General features: G+C 41.8%; 1 protein-coding gene and 1 non-coding gene across 6 annotated transcripts in view; both read left to right on the top strand.

Moving 5' to 3' along the window:
- The window catches only part of LOC106573649 (protein NDRG4), a 36,017-nt gene that overhangs the window by 4,988 nt on the left and 5,326 nt on the right, over nt 1–25,703 (top strand). For 3 of the 5 annotated variants that reach the window (XM_014148890.3, XM_014148889.3, XM_014148888.3), the window contains 11 exons: nt 1,670–1,760; nt 11,760–11,798; nt 18,164–18,269; nt 20,998–21,118; nt 21,365–21,427; nt 21,791–21,851; nt 21,964–22,050; nt 22,319–22,375; nt 22,540–22,643; nt 22,769–22,825; nt 22,991–23,042. In XM_014148890.3, coding sequence (XP_014004365.3) covers nt 1,683–1,760; nt 11,760–11,798; nt 18,164–18,269; nt 20,998–21,118; nt 21,365–21,427; nt 21,791–21,851; nt 21,964–22,050; nt 22,319–22,375; nt 22,540–22,643; nt 22,769–22,825; nt 22,991–23,042 — 825 coding nt within the window. In that variant the 5' untranslated portion in view covers nt 1,670–1,682. Of the gene's footprint in view, nt 1–1,669; nt 1,761–11,759; nt 11,799–14,883; nt 15,169–18,163; nt 18,270–20,997; nt 21,119–21,364; nt 21,428–21,790; nt 21,852–21,963; nt 22,051–22,318; nt 22,376–22,539; nt 22,644–22,768; nt 22,826–22,990; nt 23,043–25,703 lie in introns of those variants that run through there. The other 2 variants (XM_014148892.3, XM_014148891.3) reach the window with 1 other exon arrangement.
- On the top strand, nt 13,881–13,956 carry trnat-ugu (transfer RNA threonine (anticodon UGU)). The gene has a single exon. It is a non-coding gene; the product is annotated as a tRNA-Thr (tRNA).

The following is a 25,703-nucleotide window of genomic DNA, read 5'->3' as shown; positions in this document are numbered from 1 at the left end:
ATGAAGTCCCACTCATTTAATTTCATTAGTACGATTAATAGTTCCTCAGAGAAAATCTAAAATCATATTTGTGGATTTAGGGAATATGAAATAAAGCAGCAGCTAAAAGTAGTGAGTCATCTAAACCCAAATCAGTGGGTTTGAAACAGCGTCAACAGGGACAAATATAGACTGTGTAATGATAATTGATTTCACAGTGAGCCATCTTATATAAGGCGGGAGGGAGGGAGAGAGAGAGGGAGAGAGAGAGTTAAGCAGGCAGATTGATGAGGCTGGTGGCTGGTTAGTTCCTAGTTAAAACTGGTCATGGGCTCATTGTCATGCTTATGCAAAGGTCCCTTTCAAACAGAGAACAGCAACAGTGTTGTCACAAAGAGAGGAGTATGGTGAGAGAGAGAGAGAGAGAGAGAGAGAGAGAGAGAGAGAGAGAGAGAGAGAGAGAGAGAGAGAGAGAGAGAGAGAGAGAGAGAGAGAGAGAGAGAGAGAGAGCTGTCCAGCTGTTGTTTTTACTGCATCCCAGTCATTAAACAACCTGTCACTGTGTGAAGTTACCGTTTCTAAATATTTATGAGGCCACAGCTCCTCCGTGCCTGACTCAATTTGGTAGGGAGACTCAAACAGAAAATATTTTGGTGTTAACTGAGTCTACATTTCTGCCTGTAAAGTACTTCCTCCAGGAAGGACTAGTTGTTAGTCTCATAGGTTTCCACATTACCCATACTGTACATGCTTATTGTGCTGGCAGCCTTCCATTGCTGCTTTTTTACCTTTACGTCTTGCTCATCTGTAAATGTTTTATTCAATAAGCTTTCTTTTATCTTGTTGCATTTGTTTTTCTTGACAATGAACAAGTTAATGTGTCTGTGTGTGCATGCACAATGTGTATACGCAATGTCTACCTGCAACTGTGAGTGTGTGTGCACACTCGCATATGTGTGCTTGAGTGTGTGAGTCCATGTGTGCATTGGCTGTATTTCAGGTTGTATCACACCTGGCTGTGATTGGGAGTCCCATAGGGCAGCGCACAATTGGCCTAGCGTCGTCCGGGTTTGGCCGGTGTAGGCCAACATTGTAAATAAGAATTTGTTCTTAACTGACTTGCCTAGTTAGAAAAAGGTTCCATTCTGCTCTGCGCTCTATGGGTTTAGCGGTGCCCTTGTATCGACATGTCACTCAGAATTGATAGAGTCCATCTGTATCCACTGACATCAGCCACACTGCTGGAGTTTAATTATATCCTAATGGGAAGCTCACTGTCTGACTGTCTGGCTGGCTCCTCAGACCTGCTTTATTCAACAGTCTATGACCCAGTCCATGAGCTGAAACCACTGGAGACCCAAAGAGAATAGGCTACTACTGTTCAATCTGTTTTCCAACAGACCAACACCAGAATGTATTCTCTATTCAGATACTGTGCATCCGTGGACCTCCCTTTAGTACATGTCCAACATAAAGGGACTATGAAAACATTATATTGGAAAAAGTAGAAAATGGACTCGCCCAGCCACAGAAACCATGGTTGATATATTGTAGATAATTATTGGGGGAAGAAAACTTATGATAGAGGTTTGCTGCAGGGATTTGAGTTGGTGGATGGATTTAAGAGGTTTTACTAAAGTAACAAAGTGGGCTATGTAATCTCAGGTGTGCATTGCTATGGTGATTGCAGGTTGCTCTCCAGGATGGCTGGGATGAAGGAGCAGCAATTTACTGAGGAGAAACCCCTACTGCAAGAACAGAGAGGACAAGACACTGAGATGGTGAGCCTTTTCTTTACGTACGTGTGTGTGTGTGTGTGTGTGTGTGTGTGTGTGTGTGTGTGTGTGTGTGTGTGTGTGTGTGTGTGTGTGTGTGTGTGTGTGTGTGTGTGTGTGTGTGTGTGTGTGTGTGTGTGTGTGTGTGTGTGTGTGTGCGTGCGTGTGTGTGTGTGCGTGTGTCTGTTTGTTAGTTATTTTGTGCGTGCGTGCATTGGAATACTCATTTATTTTTGTGCATTTGTGCGTGTGTGTGTAGTTGATATAATAGTGTAATTGTGTGTGTCCTGGTTGGGAAACAGAAAATGTGTTTAATTGTGTAGGAGGGATTCATCATACACTGCATTAATATTCACATTTAGGAGTGTGAAAGGATGGGGGAGTTGAGAGGCTACAAGGTCTTACAAAAACCAGTGACTGCAACAGTATACTACTCTTAGCATAATAAGTAATTCAGTAAACTCTTGAATGCTGTGACTGAAAATGAGGAGCATAAGAGAGGTGGCATCAGTAGAGAAAAGAAGTGCTAATCACATTGATTAAAACTGTCTGAGAGGATATGTCACAGTCATTTATACACTTCACTGACATTCTTGATCATGATTGACAGAGTGGAGAAACTGATTACTCAGACAATATCAAGGCAGTGGCCATTAAAACACAGAGGCCAAGTAAAAATGTATTAATCAAAGTAATGTTGATTATTGCTGATTATTACATAGTGGTAATTAACCATGAGGACTTACTTTGCATTTTGAAGTAAAGAGCTATGTGGAGTGGATGTGTGACCCAGATTCATTTATTTCCTTTAAAAGACTGTGTTTTAATTTGATCAGGATGACATCATGACAGCAGCTTATCCAGACAGCCTTGCCTCTCTTGTCCTCCTCTACGTGGGTCATGACCTCCCAGGTCTGTTAGGTACAGAAGTAGGATCTTAATCTGATCACTCTTTTGTTGATGAGAATGTTCCTACTCAACAGGAAATGCAAACGTGTAGTGTATTTAAGATTTTTCACTTTAAAATGTCATACTTGATTTGCCCTAACTTAAAACGTATCAAACCCTACAAAAATTGGCCATTAATTATAATCCACAAAATAATTCACATTTCGTTTTGCTGCAGGATTATTTTCCTGCTGCAGGATTATTTTCCTGCTGTAGCAAACTGGCTCAAATTAAGATCCTACATCTGTAGTCTTCCTCCCCTCCAGGTCTCTCCCGGCCTGGACCTCTGAGGTGGACTGATTAGCCACTGTAACACACTTCTGTTTGTGTTTATGACACAGAGAGACCAAGGGTGGTGTATGAATGCACTCCCCTGTGCAAACCCTGCGCCCCTCACCGCCCCCTCTTCCTCAAGCCACCCCCAACAACAGTGGCATGTGATCGTGCGGCACTGGCTCCACCAGACCCGCAATCAGACCAGTGGGTGCATCCCGGTCATTACAAACCCAGAACACGCCCTGCAGGGGGACTAGTCCCCTCGCCCAGTGGGGGCACCAAATCACGGATTCCTTCAGCTGTGCTATTGGTTGCTCCTTTACATAGCTTATCCTCACCTGCAACACATGCTGAGTCACAGAAATATGGAGGCCACAAACAACAGGGGGAAGAAATCATTGATGCACAGCCTATAGTAATAGAATCAGCAGGGTGTCATACTTCCAGATAATCACACAGGATCATTTCATATGGAGAAATGTTAAACTTCCTGAAGAACAACATGCATCCAGCCACCACCAGCACAGTGCCACAGCTCCCTCCCCCACCATGCTGTCTTACTGCAGTCACATCTGGGCTCCAGAGGACAAGAGTGACACCTGCTGGTCCGACCGCCCCACTGAAGCAACTAACCTGCTGTCTCTCCTCTAAGAACAAGCGCATGACACCCATTCTCTCTAGTAGGAAATCTGATCTTAATGTCATCACCCTATATCAATGGACTGCTGATGTGTTCTGATAATAATGCAACCATTTGACAACTTTCTTCCTTTCTTCACCTCATCTGTGTTTTTATGTATAATAATTTTGTGTTTCCTGAAACCACTGTATATGAATGCACTAGGATTGCACCTTCAGGATCTCTAAGGGTTTGGGGACAATTTTTCTTAAACCACTTTAATGATGCTTGGTCTGATTCAACTACAGTATAACCTCCATAGATATAACCTCTCTATATATAACCTCTCTCTCTATATATAACGTCTCTACATATATAATCTCTCTCTATATAACCTCTATATATATAACCTCTATATATATAACTTCTCTGTACATAACCTCTATATATATAACCTCTACATATAACCTTATAACCTTTATATATAACACTTATATATAACATATATATATATATATATATATATATATATATATATATATAACAACAATAGATATAACCTCTCTATACATAACCTCTATATATATATAACCTCTATAGATATAACCTCTCTCTATATACAAACTCTATATATAACCGCTCTATATATAACCTCTATAGATATAACCTCTATATATAAATAACCTCTATAGATATAACCTCCACAGAAATAACCTCTATATATAAATAATCTCTATAGATATAACCTCTATATACAAAACCTCTATAGATATAACATCTCTATATATAAACTCTATAGATATAACCTCTCTATATATACCCTCTATATATAAACTATATAGATATAACCTCTATACATATAACCTCTCTACATATAACCTCCAAAGATATAACCTCTATTTATTAGCTCTTTATACATAACATCTACATACATAACCTCTATATACATAATCTCTATAGATATAATCTCTATATATAACTTATATATATAAACTCTATAGATATAACCTCTAAATATAACCTCTATATATAACCTTTATATATAACCTCTATATACATAACCTCTATAGATATAACCTCTATATATAACCTCTATAGATATAGCCTCTCCATAAACAACCTCTATAGATATAATCTCCATATACATACCTACTCTATATATATCATCTCTCTCTATATAACATCTATATATATAACTTCTCCATATATATCATCTCTCTATATCTAACCTCTATAGATATAACCTCGATATATAACCTCTATATATATATATATATATATATATATATATATATATATATCATCTCTGTATATGTAACTTCTCAATATAGAACCTCTCTATATATAACATCTATAGATATAACCACTCTATATACATGACCTCTATATATAACCTCTATAGATATACATTATATAAATAACCTCTATATACAACCTAAATACATAACCTACATAGATATAACCTCTATGGATATAACCTCTCTATATATTACCTCTATAGATATAAGCTCTATATATAAATAACCTCTATAGATATAACCTCCATAGATATCACCTCTATAGATGTAATTTCTATCGATATAACCTCTCTATATAACCTCTCCATATATAACCTCTATAGATATAACCTCTATACATATAACCTCTCTATATATAACCTCTCTATATATAAACTATATAGAAATAACCTCTATAGATATAACTTCTCTATATATAACCTCTATATACCTAACCTCTATATACATAACCTCTATAGATATAACCTCTATATATAACATATATATAAACTCTATAGATATAACATCTAAATATAACCTCTATATATATAACCTCTATATACATAACCTCTATATATACAACCTCTCTATATATATAACCTCTATAGATATTAGCTCTCTATATATAATCTCTATAGATATAAACTCAATAGATTTAACCTCTATAGATATAATCTCCATATATATAACTACTCTATATATATATAATCTCTCTATATATGACCTCTCTATATATAACTTCTCCATATATATCATCTCTCTATATATAACCTTAATAGATTTAACCTCTATATATAACCTCTCTATATATATATCAACTCTCTATATATAACCTCTATATATACCTTCTCTAAATATATCATCGTTATATATGTAACTTCTCTATGTAGAACCTCTCTCTATATAACCTCTATAGATTTAACCTCTATATATAACCTCTCTCTATATATATAATCTCTCTATATATAACCTCTATATATAACTTCTCTATATATATCATCATTATATATGTAACTTCTCTATATATAACCTCTCTATATATAACCTCTATAGATATAACCTCTATAGATATAACCTCTATATATACATGACCTCTATATATAACCTCTATAGATATAAATGATATATTTAACCTCTAAATATATCATCTCTATGGATATAAACTCTATATATACATAACCTCTAAAGATTTAACCACTATAGATATAACCTCTATAGATATAACCTCTGTATATATAACCTCTTTAGATATAAGCTCTTTAGATATAACCTCTATATATAACCTCTATAGATATAATCTCTCTATATATAACCTCTGTAGACATAACCTCGATAGATATAACCTCTATTGATAACCTCTATATATAACCTACATAGATATAACCTTTATGGATATAAGCTCTCTATATATAACCTCTATAGATATAAGCTCTATAGATATAATCTATATAGATATAACCTCTACAGATATACCTCTATAGATATAACCTCTATACATACAATCTCTACAGATATAACCTCTATAGATATAACCTCTATATATAATCTCTATTTACAAAATCGTATATACATAACCTCTATAGATATAACCTATATAGATATAACCTCTATAAATACATAACCTCTATAGATATAACCTCTATAGATATAACCTCAATTTGTAACCTCTACAGATATAACTCTATAGACAACCTCTATAGATATAACCTCTATAGATATAACCTCTATAGATATACATTATATATATATAACCTCTAAATATATAACCTCTATGGATATAAACTCTATATATACATAACTTCAAGACTTAACCGCTATAGATATAACCTCTATAGATATAACCTCTATAGATACAACCTCTGTATGTATAACCTCTTTAGATATAACCTCTATAGATATAGCTCTATATATAACCTCTATAGATATAATCTCTCTATATATAACCTATGTATACATAACCTCTATAGATATAACCTCTATTGATAACCTCTATATATATAACCTATATAGATATAACCTCTATGGATATAACCTCTCTATATATAACCTCTGTAGATATAACCTGTACAGATATACCTCTATAGATATAACCTCTATATATACAACCTCAACAGATATAGCCTCTATAGATATAACCTCTATATATAACCTATATTTACAAAATCTTATATACATAATCTCTATAGATATGACCTATATTGATATAACCTCTATATATACATAACCTCTATAGATATAACCTCAATATGTAACCTCTACAGATATAACTCTATAGACTTAACCTCTATATATATAACCTCTATACATATAATCTCTATAGATATAACCTGTATATGTAACCTCTACAGATATACATCTAGAGATATAAACTCTATATACAGGACCTCCATATACATAACCTCTATAGATATTACCTCTATATATACATAACCTCTATATATAACCTTTTTATTTATATTAACCTCTATAGATATAACCTCTCTATTTATATCCTCTATAGATATCACCTCCAGATATATACACTGCTCAAAAAAAATAAAGGGAACACTTAAACAACACAATGTAACTCCAAGTCAATCACACTTCTGTGAAATCAAACTGTCCACTTAGAAAGCAACACTGATTGACAATAAATTTCACACGTTGTTGTGCAAATGGAATAGACAACAGGTGGAAATTATAGGCAATTAGCAAGACACCCCCAACAAAGGAGTGGTTCTGCAAGTGGGGACCACAGACCCCTTCTCAATTTCTATGCTTCCTGGCTGATGTTTTGGTCACTTCTGAATGCTGGCGGTGCTTTCACTCTAGTGGTAGCATGAGACGGAGTCTACAACCCACACAAGTGGCTCAGGAAGTGCAGCTCATCCAGGATGGCACATTAATGCGAGCTGTGGCAAGAAGATTTGCTGTGTCTGTTAGCGTAGTGTCCAGAGCATGGAGGCGCTACCAGGAGACAGGCCAGTACATCAGGAGACATGGAGGAGGCCGTAAGAGGGCAACAACCCAGCAGCAGGACCGCTACCTCCGCCTTTGTGCAAGGAGGAGCAGGAGAAGCACTGCCAGAGCCCTGCAAAATGACCTCCAGCAGGCCACAAATGTGCATGTGTCTGCTCAAACGGTCAGAAACAGACTCCATGAGGGTGGTATGAGGGCCCGACGTCCACAGGTGGGGGCTGTGCTTACAGCCCAACACCGTGCAGGACGTTTGGCATTTGCCAGAGAACACCAAGATTGGCAAATTTGCCACTGGCGCCCTGTGCTCTTCACAGATGAAAGCAGGTTCACACTGAGCACGTGACAGACGTGACAGAGTCTGGAGACGCCGTGGAGAACGTTCTGCTGCCTGCAACATCCTCCAGCATGACCGGTTTGGCGTTGGGTCAGTCGTTGTGTGGGGTAGCATTTCTTTGGGGGGCCACACAGCCCTCCATGTGCTTGCCAGAGGTAGCCTGACTGCCATTAGGTACCGAGATGAGATCCTCAGACCCCTTGTGAGACCATATACTGGTGCAATTGGCCATGGGTTCCTCCTAATGCAAGACAATGCTAGACCTCATGTGGCTGGAGTGTGTCAGCAGTTCCTGCAAGAGGAAGGCATTGATGCTATGGACTGGCCCGCCCGTTCCCCAGACCTGAATCCAATTGAGCACATCTGGGACATCATGTCTCGCTCCATCCACCAACGCCACGTTGCACCACAGACTGTCCAGGAGTTGGCGGATGCTTTAGTCCAGGTCTGGGAGGAGATCCCTCAGGAGACCATCCGCCACCTCATCAGGAGCATGCCCAGGCATTGTAGGGAGGTCATACAGGCACGTGGAGGCCACACACGCTACTGAGCCTCATTTTGACTCTTTTAAGGACATTACATCAAAGTTGGATCAGCCTGTAGTGTGGTTTTCCACTTTACTCCAAATCCAGACCTACATGGGTTGATAAATTGGATTTCCATTGATTATTTTTGTGTGATTTTGTTGTCAGCACATTCAACTATTTAAAGAAAAAAGTATTTAATAAGATTATATCTTTCATTCAGATCTAGGATGTGTTGTTAAAGTGTTCCCTTTATTTTTTTGAGCAGTATATAATGTCTATATATAAACTATTTTTATATAACCTCTGTCTATATAACATATATATATAACCTCTATAGATATAACCTCTATGTAAAACCTATATAGATATAACATCTATAGATTTAACCTCTATAGATATAACCTCTATAGATATAACCTCTATATATAACCTCTATAGATATAACCTCTCTATGTATATAACGTCTATATATAAACTCTTTTTATATAACCTCTATATATATATAACCTATATATTTAACCTCCCTAGATATAACCGCTATGTATAACCTCTATAGATTTAAACTCTATAGATATAACCTCTATATATAACCTCTATAGGTATAACCTCTATATATAACCTCTATAGATATAACCTCTCTATGTATATAACGTCTATATATAAACTATTTTTATATAACCTCTATATATATAACCTATATATTTAACCTCCCTAGATATAACCGCTATGTATAACCTCTATAGATTTAAACTCTATAGATATAACCTCTATATATAATCTCTATAGGTATAACCTCTCTATATATTAGCTCTATAAATATAACCTCTATACATACATAACCTCTATAGATATAACCTCTACAGATATAACCTCTATAGATATAACGCTATATATTTAACCTCTATATATAACCTCTATAGATTTGACTATATACATAACCTCTAAATACATAATCTCTATAGATATGACCTCTATATATACATAACCTCTCTGTTTATATAACTTCTATAGATATAATCTCTCTATTTTTAACCTCTATAGATATAACTTCTCTATGTATATAACGTCTATATATAAACTCTTCTTATATAACCTCTATACGGTGAGGGGAAAAAAGTATTTGATCCCCTGCTGATTTTGTACGTTTGCCCACTGACAAAGAAATTATCAGTCTATAATTTTAATGGCAGGTTTATTTGAACAGTGAGAGACAGAATAACAACAAAAAATCCAGAAAAACGAATGTCAAAAATGTTAGAAATTGATTTGCATTTTAATGAGGGAAATAAGTATTTGACCCCCTCTCAATCAGAAAGATTTCTGGCTCTCAGTTGTCTTTTATACAGGTAACGAGCTGAGATTAGGAGCACACTCGTAAAGGGAGTGCTCCTAATCTCAGTTTGTTACCTGTATAAAAGACACCTGTCCACAGAAGCAATCAATCAATCACATTCCAAACTCTCCAACATGGCCAAGACCAAAGAGCTCTCCAAGGATGTCAGGGACAAGATTGTAGACCTACACAAGGCTGGAATGGGCTACAAGACCATCGCCAAGCAGCTTGGTGAGAAGGTGACAACTCTTGGTGCGATTATTCGCAAATGGAAGAAACACAAAAGAACTGTCAATCTCCCTTGGCCTGGGGCTCCATGCAAGATCTCAAGGCAGCTGGGACCATAGTCACCAAGAAAACAATTGGTAACACACTACGCTCAAGAAAAGCACATATACATGCTCGTCTGAAGTTTGCCAATGAACATCTGAATGATTCAGAGGACAACTGGGTGAAAGTGTTGTGGTCAGGTGAGACCAAAATGGAGCTCTTTGGCATCAACTCAACTCACCGTGTTTGGAGAAGGAGGAATGCTGCCTATGACCCCAAGAACACCATCCCCACCGTCAAACATGGAGGTGGAAACATTATGCTTTGGGGGTGTTTTTCTGCTAGGGGGACAGGACAACTTCACCACATCATTTGACGGGGCCATGTACTGTCAAATCTTGGGTGAAAACCTCCTTCCCTCAGCCAGGGCATTGAAAATGGGTCGTGGATGGGTATTCCAGCATGACAATGACCCAAAATACACGGCCAAGGCAACAAAGGAGTAGCTCAAGAAGAAGCACATTGAGGTCCTGGAGTGGCCTAGCCAGTCTCCAGACCTTAGTCCCATAGAAAATCTGTGGAGGGAGCTGAAGGTTCGAGTTGCCAAACGTCAGCCTCGAAACCTTAATGGCTTGGAGAAGATCTGCAAAGAGGAGTGGGACAAAATCCCTCCTGAGATGTGTGCAAATCTGGTGGCCAACTACAAGAAACATCTGACCTCTGTGATTGCCAACAAGGGTTTTGCCACCAAGTACTAAGTCATGTTTTGCAGAGGGGTCAAATACTTATTTCCCTCATTAAAATGCAAATAATTTTATAACATTTTTGACATGCGTTTTTCTGGATTTTTGTTGTTGTTATTCTGTCTCTCACTGTTCAAATAAACCTACCACTAAAATTATAGACTGATCATTTCTTTGTAAGTGGGCAAACGTACAAAATCAGCAGGGGATCAAATACTTTTTTCCCCCACTGTAGAAATAACCTCTATATACAGTATTTAACCTCTATAGATATAACTTCTCTAGATATAACCTCTATATATAACCCCTATAGATATAATCTCTTCATATAACCTCTATAGATATAACCTCTATATATAACCTCTATAGAGCATGTCCTCCTTGTTGCACTGATGTCTAGGGGAATGCTTGGGTTCTGGTTTGACTCTTCGGGCAGGGACAGGCATCTTTCTGTCTCTCCTTTCCCTGAGCCCTCTCTTTCCTGTCCTCTAACTACTGTCTGTTTGTTTGGACCCACACAGCATCTATCTATGTTACTTTCTGGATCCATCCCTTCAACTCGAACAGCCTTCTCAGCCCTGTGGCATCTCATAGGTTTAACCAGAGTGACTGTGTCATAATGAGAGTCAGTTGACATTGTGTTTCTGTTCTCTCTCTCTCTCTCTCTCTCTCTCTCTCTCTCTCTCTCTTCTCTCTCTCTCTCTCTCTCTCTCTCTCTAGGAGAACTGTGAGACCCTGATGCCCACTGGAGACTGGAAGGTACTGAAACTGTTTTCTACATTTTCAATGTACCGTACTCTCTTTCTCTCTCTATCCTTCTCTGGTTGCTGTTATTACTGTACATCACAGGAGGCTGCTGAGGGGAAAACGGCTCATAATAATGACCAGAACAGAGCAAATAAAATGGCATCAAACACTTGGAAACCATGTGTTTGACCTATTTGATACCATTGCACATCTTCCGTTCCTTACCACTAGCCCATCCTCCCCAATTAAGGTGCCACCAACCTCCTGTGCTGTACACTCACCCACGTAACCATGGTGACTCATTGGGAGGAGAAGAGGGAAGAAGATGGGGAGAAGGATAAGTGACTGTTTGGCCATAGCACAGCTAATATGAGTTGGGACCACTAGATACTGATGCAATCATTCACTATCACACAGCAGCTCTCACACAGTGCAGAACCACAAAAGTTTTAAAGTCCTTAGAAGTTGATTTCTGTAATGTGATGTTCAGAGTCTATTTTAACATGAATCCACGTAGCGATTAGATCAGAGATATGACTAATCGTCTAGACACCTCCATTCTCCCCTCTGTCTGATACCTCCAGTGTCACCTCCCCCCTCTCTCACCTCCCCCTCTGCCCCCCTCTTCCCCCCTCTCTCACCCTCTCAACTCAATTCAATTCAAATGGCTTTATTGCCATGGGAAACATATGTTACATTGCCAAAGCAAATGAAATCGATAATAAACAAAAGTGAAATAAACAATCGAAAATGAACAGTAAACATTACACTCACAAAAGTTTCAAAGGAATAAAGACATTTCAAATGTCATATTATGCCTATGTACAGTGTTGTAACTATGTGGATATAGTTAAAGTACAAAAGGGAAAATAAATAAACATGAATATGCGTTTGTTCTTCACCGGTTGCCGTTTTCGTGTGGCAACAGGTCACAAATATTGCTGCTGTGATGGCACACTGTGGTATTTCACCCAGTAGATATGGGAATTTGTTTTCTTATTCTTTGTGGGTCTGTGTAATCTGAGGGAAATATGTGGCTCTAATATGGTAATACATTAGGAAGTGCAGCTCAGTTTCCACCTCATTTTGTGGGCAGTGTGCACATAGCCTGTCTTCTCTTGAAAGCCAGGTCTGCCTACAGCAAGGCTATGCTCACTGAGTCTGGCTATGCTCACTGAGTCTGTACATAGTCAAAGCTTTCTTTAATTTTGGGTCAGTCACAGTGGTCATGTATTCTGCCACTGTGTACTCTCTGTTTAGGGCCAAACAGCATTCCAGTTTTTCTGGTTAATTCTTTCCAATGTGTCAAGCAATTATCTTTTAGTTTTCTTATGATTTGGTTGGGTGTAGATGTGTTGCTGTCCTGGGGCTCTGTGGGGTGTGTTTGTGAACAGAGCCCCAGGACCAGCTTGCTTAGGAGATTCTTCTGTAGGTTCATCTCTCTGTAGGTGATGTCTTATTTATGGAAGGTTTAGAAATCGCTTCCTTTCATGTGGTTGTGGAATATAACCGCTCTTTTCTGGATTTTGATAATTAGCGGGTATCGTCCTAATTCTGCTCTGCATTATTGGGTGTTTTACATTGTACACGTAATATGTTTTTGCAGAATTCTGCATGCAGAGTCTCAATTTGGTGTTTGTACCATTTTGTGAATTATAGGTTGGTGAGGGACCCCAGACCTCACAACCATAAATGGCAATAGGTTCTATAACTGATTCAAGTATTTTTAGCCAGATCCTAATTGGGATGTTGAATTATATGTTCCTTTTAATGGCGTAGAGGGATCTTCTTGCCTTGTTTCTCAGATCGTTCACAGGTTTGTGGAAGTTACCTGTGTTGCTGATGTTCAGGCCGAGGTATGTATGATTTTTTGTGTGCTCTTTGGCAATGGTTGTCTAGATGGAAATTGAATTTGTGTTCCTGGCAACTGGACCTTTTTTGGAACACCATTTCCTGTCAGGGCCCAAGTCTGACATAATCTGTGCAGAAGATCTAGGAGCTGTTGTGTTCCCCCCCCCCCTTCTCTCTCTATCTGTTAAATGCTTTGCACAAATCAGCAGGCCTCAAGTTGTATCACACAGTGGTTGAGTGTATGGTGCCATGTAGCTCAGTTGGTAGAGTGTTGTGCTTGTAACGCAAGGGTTGTGGATTCGATTCCCACTGGGCACCATTACGAAAATGTATGCACAAATGTAAGTCGCTCTGGATAAAAGCTAAAATGTAAATGTTTGTATGTGTGTTTTTCTGAGGGTATCCTTGCATGTGTGTGTGATGACAGTGCATATGATTATAGGTGAGAGAATGAGGTTGTGTATTTAATGAAGACTGGAAATGTTGAGTCAGCCGGGGAGTGGGTTAATCCCTCTCTTCCGCAGAAAAGGGGGACCGAGCTAGAGAGAGAAAGAGACATGGAGAGTTTACAGTTGAGTCAGCTTGCTAAGTTCTCTGTACACAGGAAAGGCGGATACCGACGAGAGAAAGAAAAAATTGATGTTGTGGAGAATATGGACAATGGCTGCTGGTGTGAATAAATGTAACCTATAGCAGAGACAGCCACTGCTGCCATATTGATCTGTAGTCAGCACTGTTCCATCATCCCCTGCTTTCTGAGTAGATGCACGCACATACAGTACTCTGCTCTGCTTTACTGGTGACCTATGGCCACTTACTGTCCCATCAATGTCCCATTACACAGAAGCATGGAGGAGCCTACTGGCTGCTGCTGCTGCTGCACAGAGACAGAAAGAGATGTCACTGTTCTCTGTTTAATTTTTATTTGTAAAAATAAATCTCACTGCATGCTAAGCATTTGTTTATGCATCACCGTCCATGACTGTTAAGGAGCGATAAGAGGGGTGGGAAAGGAAAGGAGACAGGTAGGACAGGGTCAATAAGAGAGAGAGGGAGAGAAAAAGAGAGGGAGATAAGCCATCTTCTCCTGAAACAGAGCACTGGTGCTGATGAGAGAGCAAAACAAGAGCACAGCAGAGAACCTGCTGTGACTGACAGAGGAGCTAACCAATCATGTGCAGAGAGGCAGCACTGGCAGCGAATAGGCTTGAGTTCGACACGCCCTCATGGTGGGGTTTATAAGGTGTCGGGGGAAGAGAGGGGGCACAGCACTGCAGCGCTCAGCCCCAGAGCAGGACGAGGCTAGACGAGACAAGACAAGACGAGACAAAGAGACCACCAGCAGCATCCCCCAGCAGGCTCTGCTCTAAAGCCAGGACCTAGTCCCACTACAGGAGAGGACTGGCTCTGTCTGTCTGTCTGTCTCGTCTCCACTGACTGCTCCTCCTCCTCCTCCTGCCATTCTTCCTCCTCTTTCTCCTCCACCACTGAGCACGCTTACTGAGGCACCATGCCTGAATGCTGGGATGGGGTGAGTGACAGTATAATGTATCTACAGGTTTATACTGAGTGACTGCTTGAGTGTGTTCAGTGTTTCTGCTGTCGCGTGGATGACTCTGCATATTTTGGTTGATAGAGTGAGGATATTTTGATGAAGGGGAAGTGAATCCACTACTATAGAATGTCTTCATTAATAAACACCTTTGATGTACCGTGCTGTTGTAATACTCTGGAATAATTAATTAGCTATCTATGATGTACCGTGCTGTTGTAATACTCTGGAATAATTAATTAGCTATCTATGATGTACCGTGCTGTTGTAATACTCTGGAATAATTAATTAGCTATCTATGATGTACCGTGCTGTTGTAATACTCTGAATAAATGACTAGCTATCTATGATGTACCGTGCTGTTGTAATACTCTGAATAAATGACTAGCTATCTATGATGTACCGTGCTGTTGTAATACTCTGAATAAATGACTAGCTATCTATGATGTACCGTGCTGTTGTAATACTCTGGAATAATTGATTAGCTATCTATGATGTACCGTGCTGTTGTAATACTCTGAATAAATGACTAGCTATCTATGATGTACCGTGCTGTTGTAATACTCTGAATAAATTGCTAGCTATCTATGATGTACCGTGCTGTTGTAATACTCTGAATAAATGACTAGCTATCTATGATGTACCGTGCTGTTGTAATACTCTGAATAAATGACTAGCTATCTATGATGTACCGTGCTGTTGTAATACTCTGAATAAATGACTAGCTATCTATGATGTACCGTGCTGTTGTAATACTCTGGAATAATTGATTAGCTATCTATGATGTACAGTGCTGTTGTAATACTCTGAATAAATGACTAGCTATCTATGATGTACCGTGCTGTTGTAATACTCTGAATAAATTACTAGCTATCTATGATGTACTGTGCTGTTGTAATACTCTGAATAAATGTCTAGCTATCTATGATGTACCGTGCTGTTGTAATACTCTGAATAAATGACTAGCTATCTATGATGTACCGTGCTGTTGTAATACTCTGAATAAATGACTAGCTATCTATGATGTACCGTGCTGTTGTAATACTCTGAATAAATGACTAGCTATCTATGATGTACTGTGCTGTTGTAATACTCTGAATAAATGATTAGCTATCTATGATGTACCGTGCTGTTGTAATACTCTGAATAAATGACTAGCTATCTATGATGTACCGTGCTGTTGTAATACTCTGAATAAATGTGCATTGGATAAGATTATCTGTAAAAGATTCATGTTGAAATATTAGTTCTCTAGTTGTGCTTATATTTAATGTTGTATTAACTAATTTAATGTATGGGTTAATTATGCATACTGAAATGGTTGTTGTACTGTTATTGTGTCCCTCTAATGATCAGTCATGTAAAGTATGAGTCTTCGTGGAGACAAGCTGACACACTAACGCTGCGACAAACAATAATGCATTCTGCCACACATGCATGTCTAAACAGGGAAATAGACCTGAGAGTGAGTGTGTATGTGAGATGCCTGTAAGTCTTGTGAGTTGCCTAATTATTCTGTACTAGGACAAACGTCTCTCTGACCTTGGGAGCCAGAAGGAAGGGAGTGAGAGAGGAAGATGAGAGGGAGGGACTGAAAGAAGAAGTGAGCGAGAAAGGAAGATGAGTGAGAGAGAAAGGGAGCACGGAAGGGACTGAGAGAGGAAAGGATGGAGGGAGTGTTTGCAGTATGTGATACAGGCGCTGTTTTTACCTGCAGTCTATTGTGCTCCACCGTGGTGGTCTTTGTCTTTGTCTATGATATTTCAGACAGGCAGCCATACAGAAAATACAAAATATTTTTTACCCATTCTATCAACCCCTATCATACTGCAGTCGTGTATCGCATAATCTTTAGCGCCCGATATGACCTTGTTGACCTACATTGTATCTGTCAATCGTTCACGCAAGCAATTCATGTTAAACAAAGACAAAAGAGACAGATGTTACAGGTGATTAACTGTACTGCAGTACCTGCAAATGTATTGCTTCACTGCAGAATACTGTCAGATATATTGGGTGCCAGAATGTTGAGTGGTTAGGGTGCACTTTCCGTGACAGACTATGGTTGCATCCTTAATGGCACCCTATTCCTTATTTAGTGCACTACTTCTGACCAGGGCCCATAGAGCTCTTGTCAAAAGTATATAGGGAATAAGATGCCATTTTGGACGTTTCACTGCACTGCACTGCAATCAAGAAATGTCAGAACAAATGCAGTTAACACCCTGAATAACACTGTATCTGTCATCCACACGCAGTCTATGAGTATATACACTGAAAATATATACTAAGAATGATATGTACAGCAGTAGATATATTCACTATGTCAAGAATCCAGTATATAAATGCGCGGTGTGTATAAAAAGTGGAACAAAAATGCAATGTACAGTAGACATATTAGAATGAGCTATGTGGAGAATCCAGTATATAAATCCAGTGTGAAAAACAGTATAAAAGAAACAGGAAGTGTCCAGTGTTTAATGTCTCTATATACATGGGACAGGAGCATTGGCTGTGTGAGCTTGTTTGTACAGTATGCGTGTGTGTTTGTGAGTATGGGCATATGGGTGTGTGACTGTCTATGTGAGTACAGGAGTCTGCGTGTGTATGAGGTGTGTGTGTGAGCTTATGTGTGTGGGAGCTTGTGTGTGTGTTTTGTGTGAGTGTGTGGGAGTATGCTGCACAGAATGTTTTTTCCCTCACCAGAGCAGAATATTATACACATAGTGTGGGCCAGACATGTCTTTGCAGTACTCTATATACACAGTGTTGTCAGTCATCTCTATCAGCATTCCCATGTGAATCCGTAAAGGTTTTATGTTGATCAGAGGCAGACAATTGAGTATGCAGCCTATTATGTCGGTCATAGTTCTTCGGTGATAGTAACTCTCTATGCTCATCAGTGAACCCAAGATTGTCTGTCTGAAGGTAAATCTATGCATGCCCATTAGAAATAAACATTTGTCTGTTTCAGGAACATGACATTGAGACTCCTTATGGGATGCTTCATGTGGTGATTCGTGGTGCACCCAAAGGAAACAAGCCTGCCATCCTCACCTACCACGATGTTGGGCTTAACCGTGAGTACACATTGTCCCTCTACCTGTGTGTGTGTGTGTGTGTGTGTGTGTGTGTGTGTGTGTGTGTGTGTGTGTGTGTGTGTGTGTGTGTGTGTGTGTGTGTGTGTGTGTGTGTGTGTGTGTGTGTGTGTGTGTGTGTTTGTGTGTGTGTTTGTGTGGGTGTGTGTGTGGGTGTGTGTGTGTGTGTTTGTGTGTGTGTGTGTGTGTGTGGGTGTGTGCATGCGTGTTTTGTGGGTGTGCTCCATGTGTGCGTGATCATGGCTGTGTTGCACCATCATCAGTCACGTCAACAGTGATCTGCAGCTGGTTCCAGGAAGCATCTCTCCACACTTCCTCAGAGTGTTGTTCATGGTGTGACCTGGCAAAGATATCTATGGAGCTGTCAGCCTGTTATCTGAGGTGATAATGGGACTCCATTCTGGGAGCTATATCATTCCCTGACAGCCATCCAGCCAGCCCACTGCAGAGTGCAGAGTGCAGACAGACAGTATGAATCTCTCTTTAACTTTAAGGGTCTATTAGAGTACTGTACCAAACGAGTATGCGTACGCACAGCAGTGTTCTAGAATATTGGACCGTTGGCATTCTTACTTTTCAAAGTGAAAAGCTTAAGCAATTTCTCCAACAGTCAACACATTCAAATAAATAGAGGACGCGTGCCAGAGACATGTTGGTTTGGAATTGTAGGGAGGTGCATGTTCGTGCTGTACGTCTCCCGCAGATGGTGGTCTCAGAGCGTGTAGCTACAGTATGTTACAATCGGATGCCAGACGCTTTACCCAGAATGTCTGTTACTACCTCCCCGCAGAGCCTGCTCGTTAGCTCCTCTGATTGGTGGATGGGGACGGCTTTTCAATGTCGCTGCAGTTTGCAGGGTGTCTTGTCAGAATGACTCAGATACAAAACACAATATTTATTTTACATTACAACAAAATTTCATTACCTGTTAACTGCAATACGTTCCTACAAAAGATCCAGTGTGTCCATTTAAATTGCCAACACAACCTGCATTCCACCAGATAACACTGTCTGTCAGAGTGGTCAATAATTCAATAAAGGACTGGATAATTAAATGATGATGGAGAGCGAAAAAGAGAAAGAGCAACAGAAAGGGAGGAAGAGGGAGAAATGTAGGTCAGAAAAACATCCCTATCATGCAGTGTTAAAGCGAGGCGAGGGAGGGCAGGAAGGCAGGCAGGGTGGGGTTATTGTTGGGGGATGGTCAGCATTGCGGCGCTGTAGATCAGCTGCTCTACTGCCTGCCCCCCATCCTTCCCTCTGCAGCTGCAGCTGGGGGTATTAGTATGCACTGCCAGGAACCACAGCGCTGCAGCCTGACTCAGTCTACACAGACACAGGATGGAGGGAGGGAGAGGAGAGGAGAGGGGAGAGAACAGGGGAGAGAAGGTGACAGAATAGAGGAGACACTGGCCAATATATGACTCTGTACTGTGTCTATATATGACTCTGTACTGTGTCCTTGTGCTGTGCTGGGGAGGAGATGGGTCAAGTTTCCACAGGGAGACAATACACCTGTAGAGGATGAAGATTAATGGTCTTTCACATGGCTGACTGTGTGGGCGAATCAGAATCACCTCGCTGCCATTGTGTGCTGCCAGATAAATGAAATAGCACAGAACACATCAGCTTCATCACATTTAAGCTTTGAATTTCTGTCCGGTTATCGGTTAATTAGCCTGTGTAATGATGTTTGTTGGTTTTTGATGAGATGGTATTAATGTCTCAGTGTTTTTATCACCTTCTTAACTCCATGGAGTAGAACACTGTTATTTTTGACTGACTCACCACAAACAGAAGACAAGAAGGACATCAGCGGTGGTGGGAGGGGGGAAACAGAGTTGTTGGTATCAGAGTTGTTGGTATCAGAGTTGTTGGTATCAGAGTTGTTGGTATCAGAGTTGTTGGTATCAGAGTTGTTGGTATCAGAGTTGTTGGTATCAGAGTTGTCGGTATCAGAGTTGTCGGTATCAGAGTTGTCGATATCAGAGTTGTCGATATCAGAGTTGTTGATATAAGAGTTGTTGATATAAGAGTTGTTGGTATCAGAGTTGTCGGTATCAGAGTTGTCGATATCAGAGTTGTCGATATAAGAGTTGTTGATATAAGAGTTGTTGGTATCAGAGTTGTCGATATCAGAGTTGTTGATATAAGAGTTGTTGGTATCAGAGTTGTCGGTATCAGAGTTGTCGGTATCAGAGTTGTCGATATCAGAGTTGTCGATATCAGAGTTGTCGATATAAGAGTTGTCGATATAAGAGTTGTTGATATAAGAGTTGTTGATGTCAGAGTTGTCGGTATCAGAGTTGTCGGTATCAGAGTTGTTGATATCATAGTTGTTGATATCAGAGTTGTTGATATCAGAGTTGTTGATATCAGAGTTGTTGATATAAGAGTTGTTGATATCAGAGTTGTTTATACGGTTGCAGATTTTAAGAGGTACTATATAAATGTTAAATGTCTCAGTTTAAGTGCAGTATATCAAAATAGATTGGTTTATATTTACTCTGACTTACTGGAAGACCGCTCAAGCATCCAGATGATGCTGATGGAATGAGTCCCAGTGAAACCTGATTTCCCATTCTCTCATACCTGTCACATCTATTCTACCTGCTGACAGGGTAGCAATGGCACAGATGGCCACCTTCAAGGTTCTCTCTCTTTAATGCATATTTCATGTGTTTCGTCTCTCTGTCTCTGCCCTCCACAGACAAGCTGTGCTTCAACAGCTTCTTCCACAATGAGGACATGCAGGAGATCACCAAGCACTTTGTGGTGTGTCATGTGGATGCTCCTGGACAGCAGATTGGAGCCTCTCAGATGCCACAGGGGTAATGTATAGTACCTCCACATTCACATGCACACACGTTAGACACACAGACACACACACAAGCGTGTACACACACACATGAGAATTCTTGCACACACACACGTATACGCAAGTATGCATGTTTCCTTACACCTCTGTTATTGTATTGTATTGACTGGAATATGCATATAGACAATCATTTCTACAGTGATGTCTCTCTCTGCCATGTCACTGTTTAACTAAAGATCTTCACCTCACCTCTCCACAGGTACCAGTACCCCACCATGGACCAGCTGGCAGGCATGCTGCCCAGCGTAGTGCAGCACTTTGGGTGAGTGGGCCTCCTCTTCCTTTCTCTCCTAGTAAACAGTACATTCATCATCCATACACTATTAGAAAAAAGGGTTCCAAAAGGTTTATTCTGCTGTCCCCATAGGAGAACCCTTTTTGGTTCCAAGTAGAACCCTCTGTGTAAAGGGTTCTACATGGAACTCAAAAGGGTTCTACCTGGAACCGAAAGGGTTCCACCTGGAACCAAAAAGTGTTATTCAGAGGGTTCTCCTATGGGGACAGCCGAAGAACCTTTTTAGGTTCTAGATAGCACCTTTTTTTCTAAGAGTGTATTGTTGAACTTTGAATGAATTAATACAACTGATAAACCTTTAAAGTAATTCAAACCATTCTAATTTTCCAGATTCAAGAGCATTGTGGGCATTGGAGTTGGAGCTGGCGCCTACATCCTGGCCAAATTTGCTGTAAGTCATTCCCTGTTATTGTTCTTTGCTTGTCCATATATTTCATATTTGTGTTGCCTGATGATCCCAGGTGTATCTAACATAACAGACCCCTGCTCTGCTCTGTCCTCAGCTGGTCTTCCCTGACCTGGTGGAGGGCCTGGTGCTGCTCAACATCGACCCCAACGGGAAGGGCTGGATCGACTGGGCCACCGGCAAGGTAGCAGACACTGCACCTCTGTGGCAAACATGTAAACATAGTTACCTTTATTAAAGCAGCCATTTTATCCCAACTATCAAAATGGCTGCTCTTGTTGCAATGGGTGCAAGGAAATAATATCTCTCTATCATCCTCCCTCCCCTTTCTCTCTGTCTCTTTCTCCCTCTCCCTCTCTCTCTCTCTCTCTCTCTCTCTCTCTCTCTCTCTCTCCTCTCTCTCTCTCTCTCTCTCTCTCTCTCTCTCTCTCTCTCTCTCTCTCTCTCTCCAGCTGTCTGGTCTCACCAGTGCTCTTCCAGACACTGTGCTGCCCCACCTCTTTAGCCAGGTGAGCTCTCAGTCCAGATAAATCCTTACCCACCTACAACAGTTTGTGGCAACACATGATACTTCATACAACAACAACACTAGCCTACAGGGTTTTATGCTCATAAACCTTTCAGAGACACCAGTCTCTCAGTCTACCTGTGTTAATAGTTGATTGTTGTACAGGAGGAGCTGATGAACAACACAGAGCTGGTCCAGAGCTACCGTCAACAGATCAACAACACCATCAACCAGGTCAACCTGCAGCTCTTCTGGAACATGTACAACAGGTAACACACACACACACAAACACAAACTTCAGACTGTGTGCGTGTGCGTGTGGAAGATGGGGAGAGTTGTATATTCTGTGAGAGAATGTAAGCAGTGTGTCTCACAGTTTTCTTCTCCTTCTCAGCCGTAGGGATCTGGAGATGAACCGCACCGGGACCATCATCAATGCCAAGACCCTGAAGTGAGTCTCTCTACTACACTAGACAATTCTCCATGGTCCTTTATGTCATTGGCTAATATTGTTTAAGTACCCTTATCATTCATAACAGGTTACTTGGGATTTGCCATGTTTACTGTTTGTGTACGTGTGTTTGTGTTGTTGCTGATCTGTGCTCTGTGTTTCTAGGTGCCCCGTCATGCTGGTTGTTGGTGACAACGCTCCAGCTGAGGAGGGAGTGGTGAGTCCTTTTCCTTCTACACCTTCTCTCCATTTCTATCTCTTCGTTCTCTACCACCTACTCTCTCCCCACCCTGTCTCATCTCCCTCACTCCCTGTCTCATCTCCCTCACTCCCTGTCTCATCTCCCTCACTCCCTGTCTAATGTCCCTCACTCCCTGTCTAACCTCCCTCACTCCCTGTCTCATCTCCCTCACACCCTGTCTCATCTCCCTCACTCCCTGTCTCATCTCCCTCACTCCCTGTCTCACCTCCCTCACTCCCTGTCTCACCTCCCTCACTGTCTCATCTCCCTCACTCCCTGTCTCATCTCCCTCACTCCCTGTCTCAACTCCCTCACTCCCTGTCTCTTCTCCCTCACTCCCTGTCTCATCTCCCTCACTCCCTGTCCTACCTCCCTCATTCCCTGTCTCACCTCCCTCACTCCCTGTCTCTTCTCCCTCACTCCCTGTCTCATCTCCCTCACTCCCTGTCTCATCTCCCTCACTCCCTGTCTCACCTCCCTCACTCCCTGTCTCATCTCCCTCACTCCCTGTCTAACCTCCCTCACTCCCTGTCTCACCTCCCTCACTCCCTGTCTCTTCTCCCTCACTCCCTGTCTCATCTCCCTCACTCTCTGTCTAATCTCCCTCACTCCCTGTCTCACCTCCCTCACTCCCTGTCTCACCTCCCTCACTCCCTGTCTCACCTCCCTCACTCCCTGTCTCATCTCCCTCACTCCCTGTCTCTTCTCCCTCACTCCCTGTCTCATCTCCCTCACTCCCTGTCCTACCTCCCTCATTCCCTGTCTCACCTCCCTCACTCCCTGTCTAACCTCCCTCACTCCCTGTCTCATCTCCCTCACTCCCTGTCTATCCTCCCTCACTCCCTGTCACATCTCCCTCACTCCCTGTCTCATCTCCCTCACTCCCTGTCTATCCTCCCTCACTCCCTGTCTCATCTCCCTCACTCCCTGTCTCACCTCCCTCACTCCCTGTCTCACCTCCCTCACTCCCTGTCTCATCTCCCTCACTCCCTGTCTCAACTCCCTCACTCCCTGTCTCTTCTCCCTCACTCCCTGTCTCATCTCCCTCACTCCCTGTCCTACCTCCCTCATTCCCTGTCTTACCTCCCTCACTCCCTGTCTCACCTCCCTCACTCCCTGTCTCATCTCCCTCACTCCCTGTCTCACCTCCCTCACTCCCTGTCTCATCTCCCTCACTCCCTGTCTAACCTCCCTCACTCCCTGTCTCATCTCCCTCACTCTCTGTCTCTTCTCCCTCACTCCCTGTCTCACCTCCCTCACTCCCTGTCTCATCTCCCTCACTCCCTGTCTCACCTCCCTCACTCCCTGTCTCATCTCCCTCACTCCCTGTCTCACCTCCCTCACTCCCTGTCTAACCTCCCTCACTCCCTGTCTCACCACCCTCACTCCCTGTCTCACCTCCCTCACTCCCTGTCTAACCTCCCTCACTCCCTGTCTCATCTCCCTCACTCCCTGTCTCATCTCCCTCACTCCCTGCCTAACCTCCCTCACTCCCTGTCTCACCTCCCTCACTCCCTGTCTCATCTCCCTCACTCCCTGTCTCACCTCCCTCACTCCCTGTCTAACCTCCCTCACTCCCTGTCTCATCTCCCTCACTCCCTGTCTCACCTCCCTCACTCCCTGTCTCATCTCCCTCACTCCCTGTCTCACCTCCCTCACTCCCTGTCTCACCTCCCTCACTCCCTGTCTCATCTCCCTCACTCCCTGTCTCACCTCCCTCACTCCCTGTCTCACCTCCCTCACTCCCTATCTAACCTCCCTCACTCCCTGTCTCATCTCCCTCACTCCCTGTCTCATCTCCCTCACTCCCTGTCTAACCTCCCTCACTCCCTGTCTCACCTCCCTCACTCCCTGTCTCATCTCCCTCACTCCCTGTCTAACCTCCCTCACTCCCTGTCTCACCTCCCTCCCTCCCTGCCTGCCCTCCTGCACCCCCCCCCCCCTGCTGTTTTTGATACCCCTCCCTCCCTCTATCCCCTCCCTCTATTGTGGCTCTGTGCTGCACTTTGCATGCTGAGAGGTAAATGCTTGCCCTCACTGAGAGAAACAGAAGTAGGTCAGTAAATTGAGGAAAGATTTAATGATGGGAGGAGGGGATGGGAAGAGGAGAGGAGTATAATGAGAGGTTATACAACCTAGTTAGGGAGGGAGGGCGGAAGGGCGGGAGGGAGGGAGGAGGTGGGGTGAGGGAGAGTGAGAGAGAAATATGAAGACAGAGATGAAAAACAGAGATATGACAGATGGAGGTCACTTTAATATTTGATGCTATTTGGTGTAAAGCACCCTGCTTCTCATTTCATCTGGAGAGAGAGAGAGAGAGAGAGAGAGAGAGAGAGAGAGAGAGAGAGAGAGAGAGAGAGAGAGAGAGAGAGAGAGAGAGAGAGAGAGAGAGATTAAAATCAGATGGAGGTCACTTTAATATTTGATGCTATTTGATGTGAAGAACCCTGCTGCTCATTTCATCTTGGGAGAGAGAGAGGGAGAGGAGAGGGAGAGGGAGAAAGAGGATAGAGGGCCAGGGACCTGTTTTGACCTAGAAAGCCATCCCTCCATTCTTTGTTATTGTTCTGAGAGATGGGTGTGTGCCAGCGCACATCTGTACACACCCCTGGCTGTGAGTTCACAGCCTCAAATGTG

Source organism: Salmo salar, chromosome 16 (assembly GCF_965601325.2).
Source record: "Salmo salar chromosome 16, fSalSal1, whole genome shotgun sequence".
In the NCBI taxonomy this organism is placed as follows: Eukaryota; Metazoa; Chordata; class Actinopteri; order Salmoniformes; family Salmonidae; genus Salmo; species Salmo salar.
The sequence above is the reverse complement of the archived record's forward strand: the minus strand, read 5'-3'. Positions and strand labels throughout refer to the sequence as shown.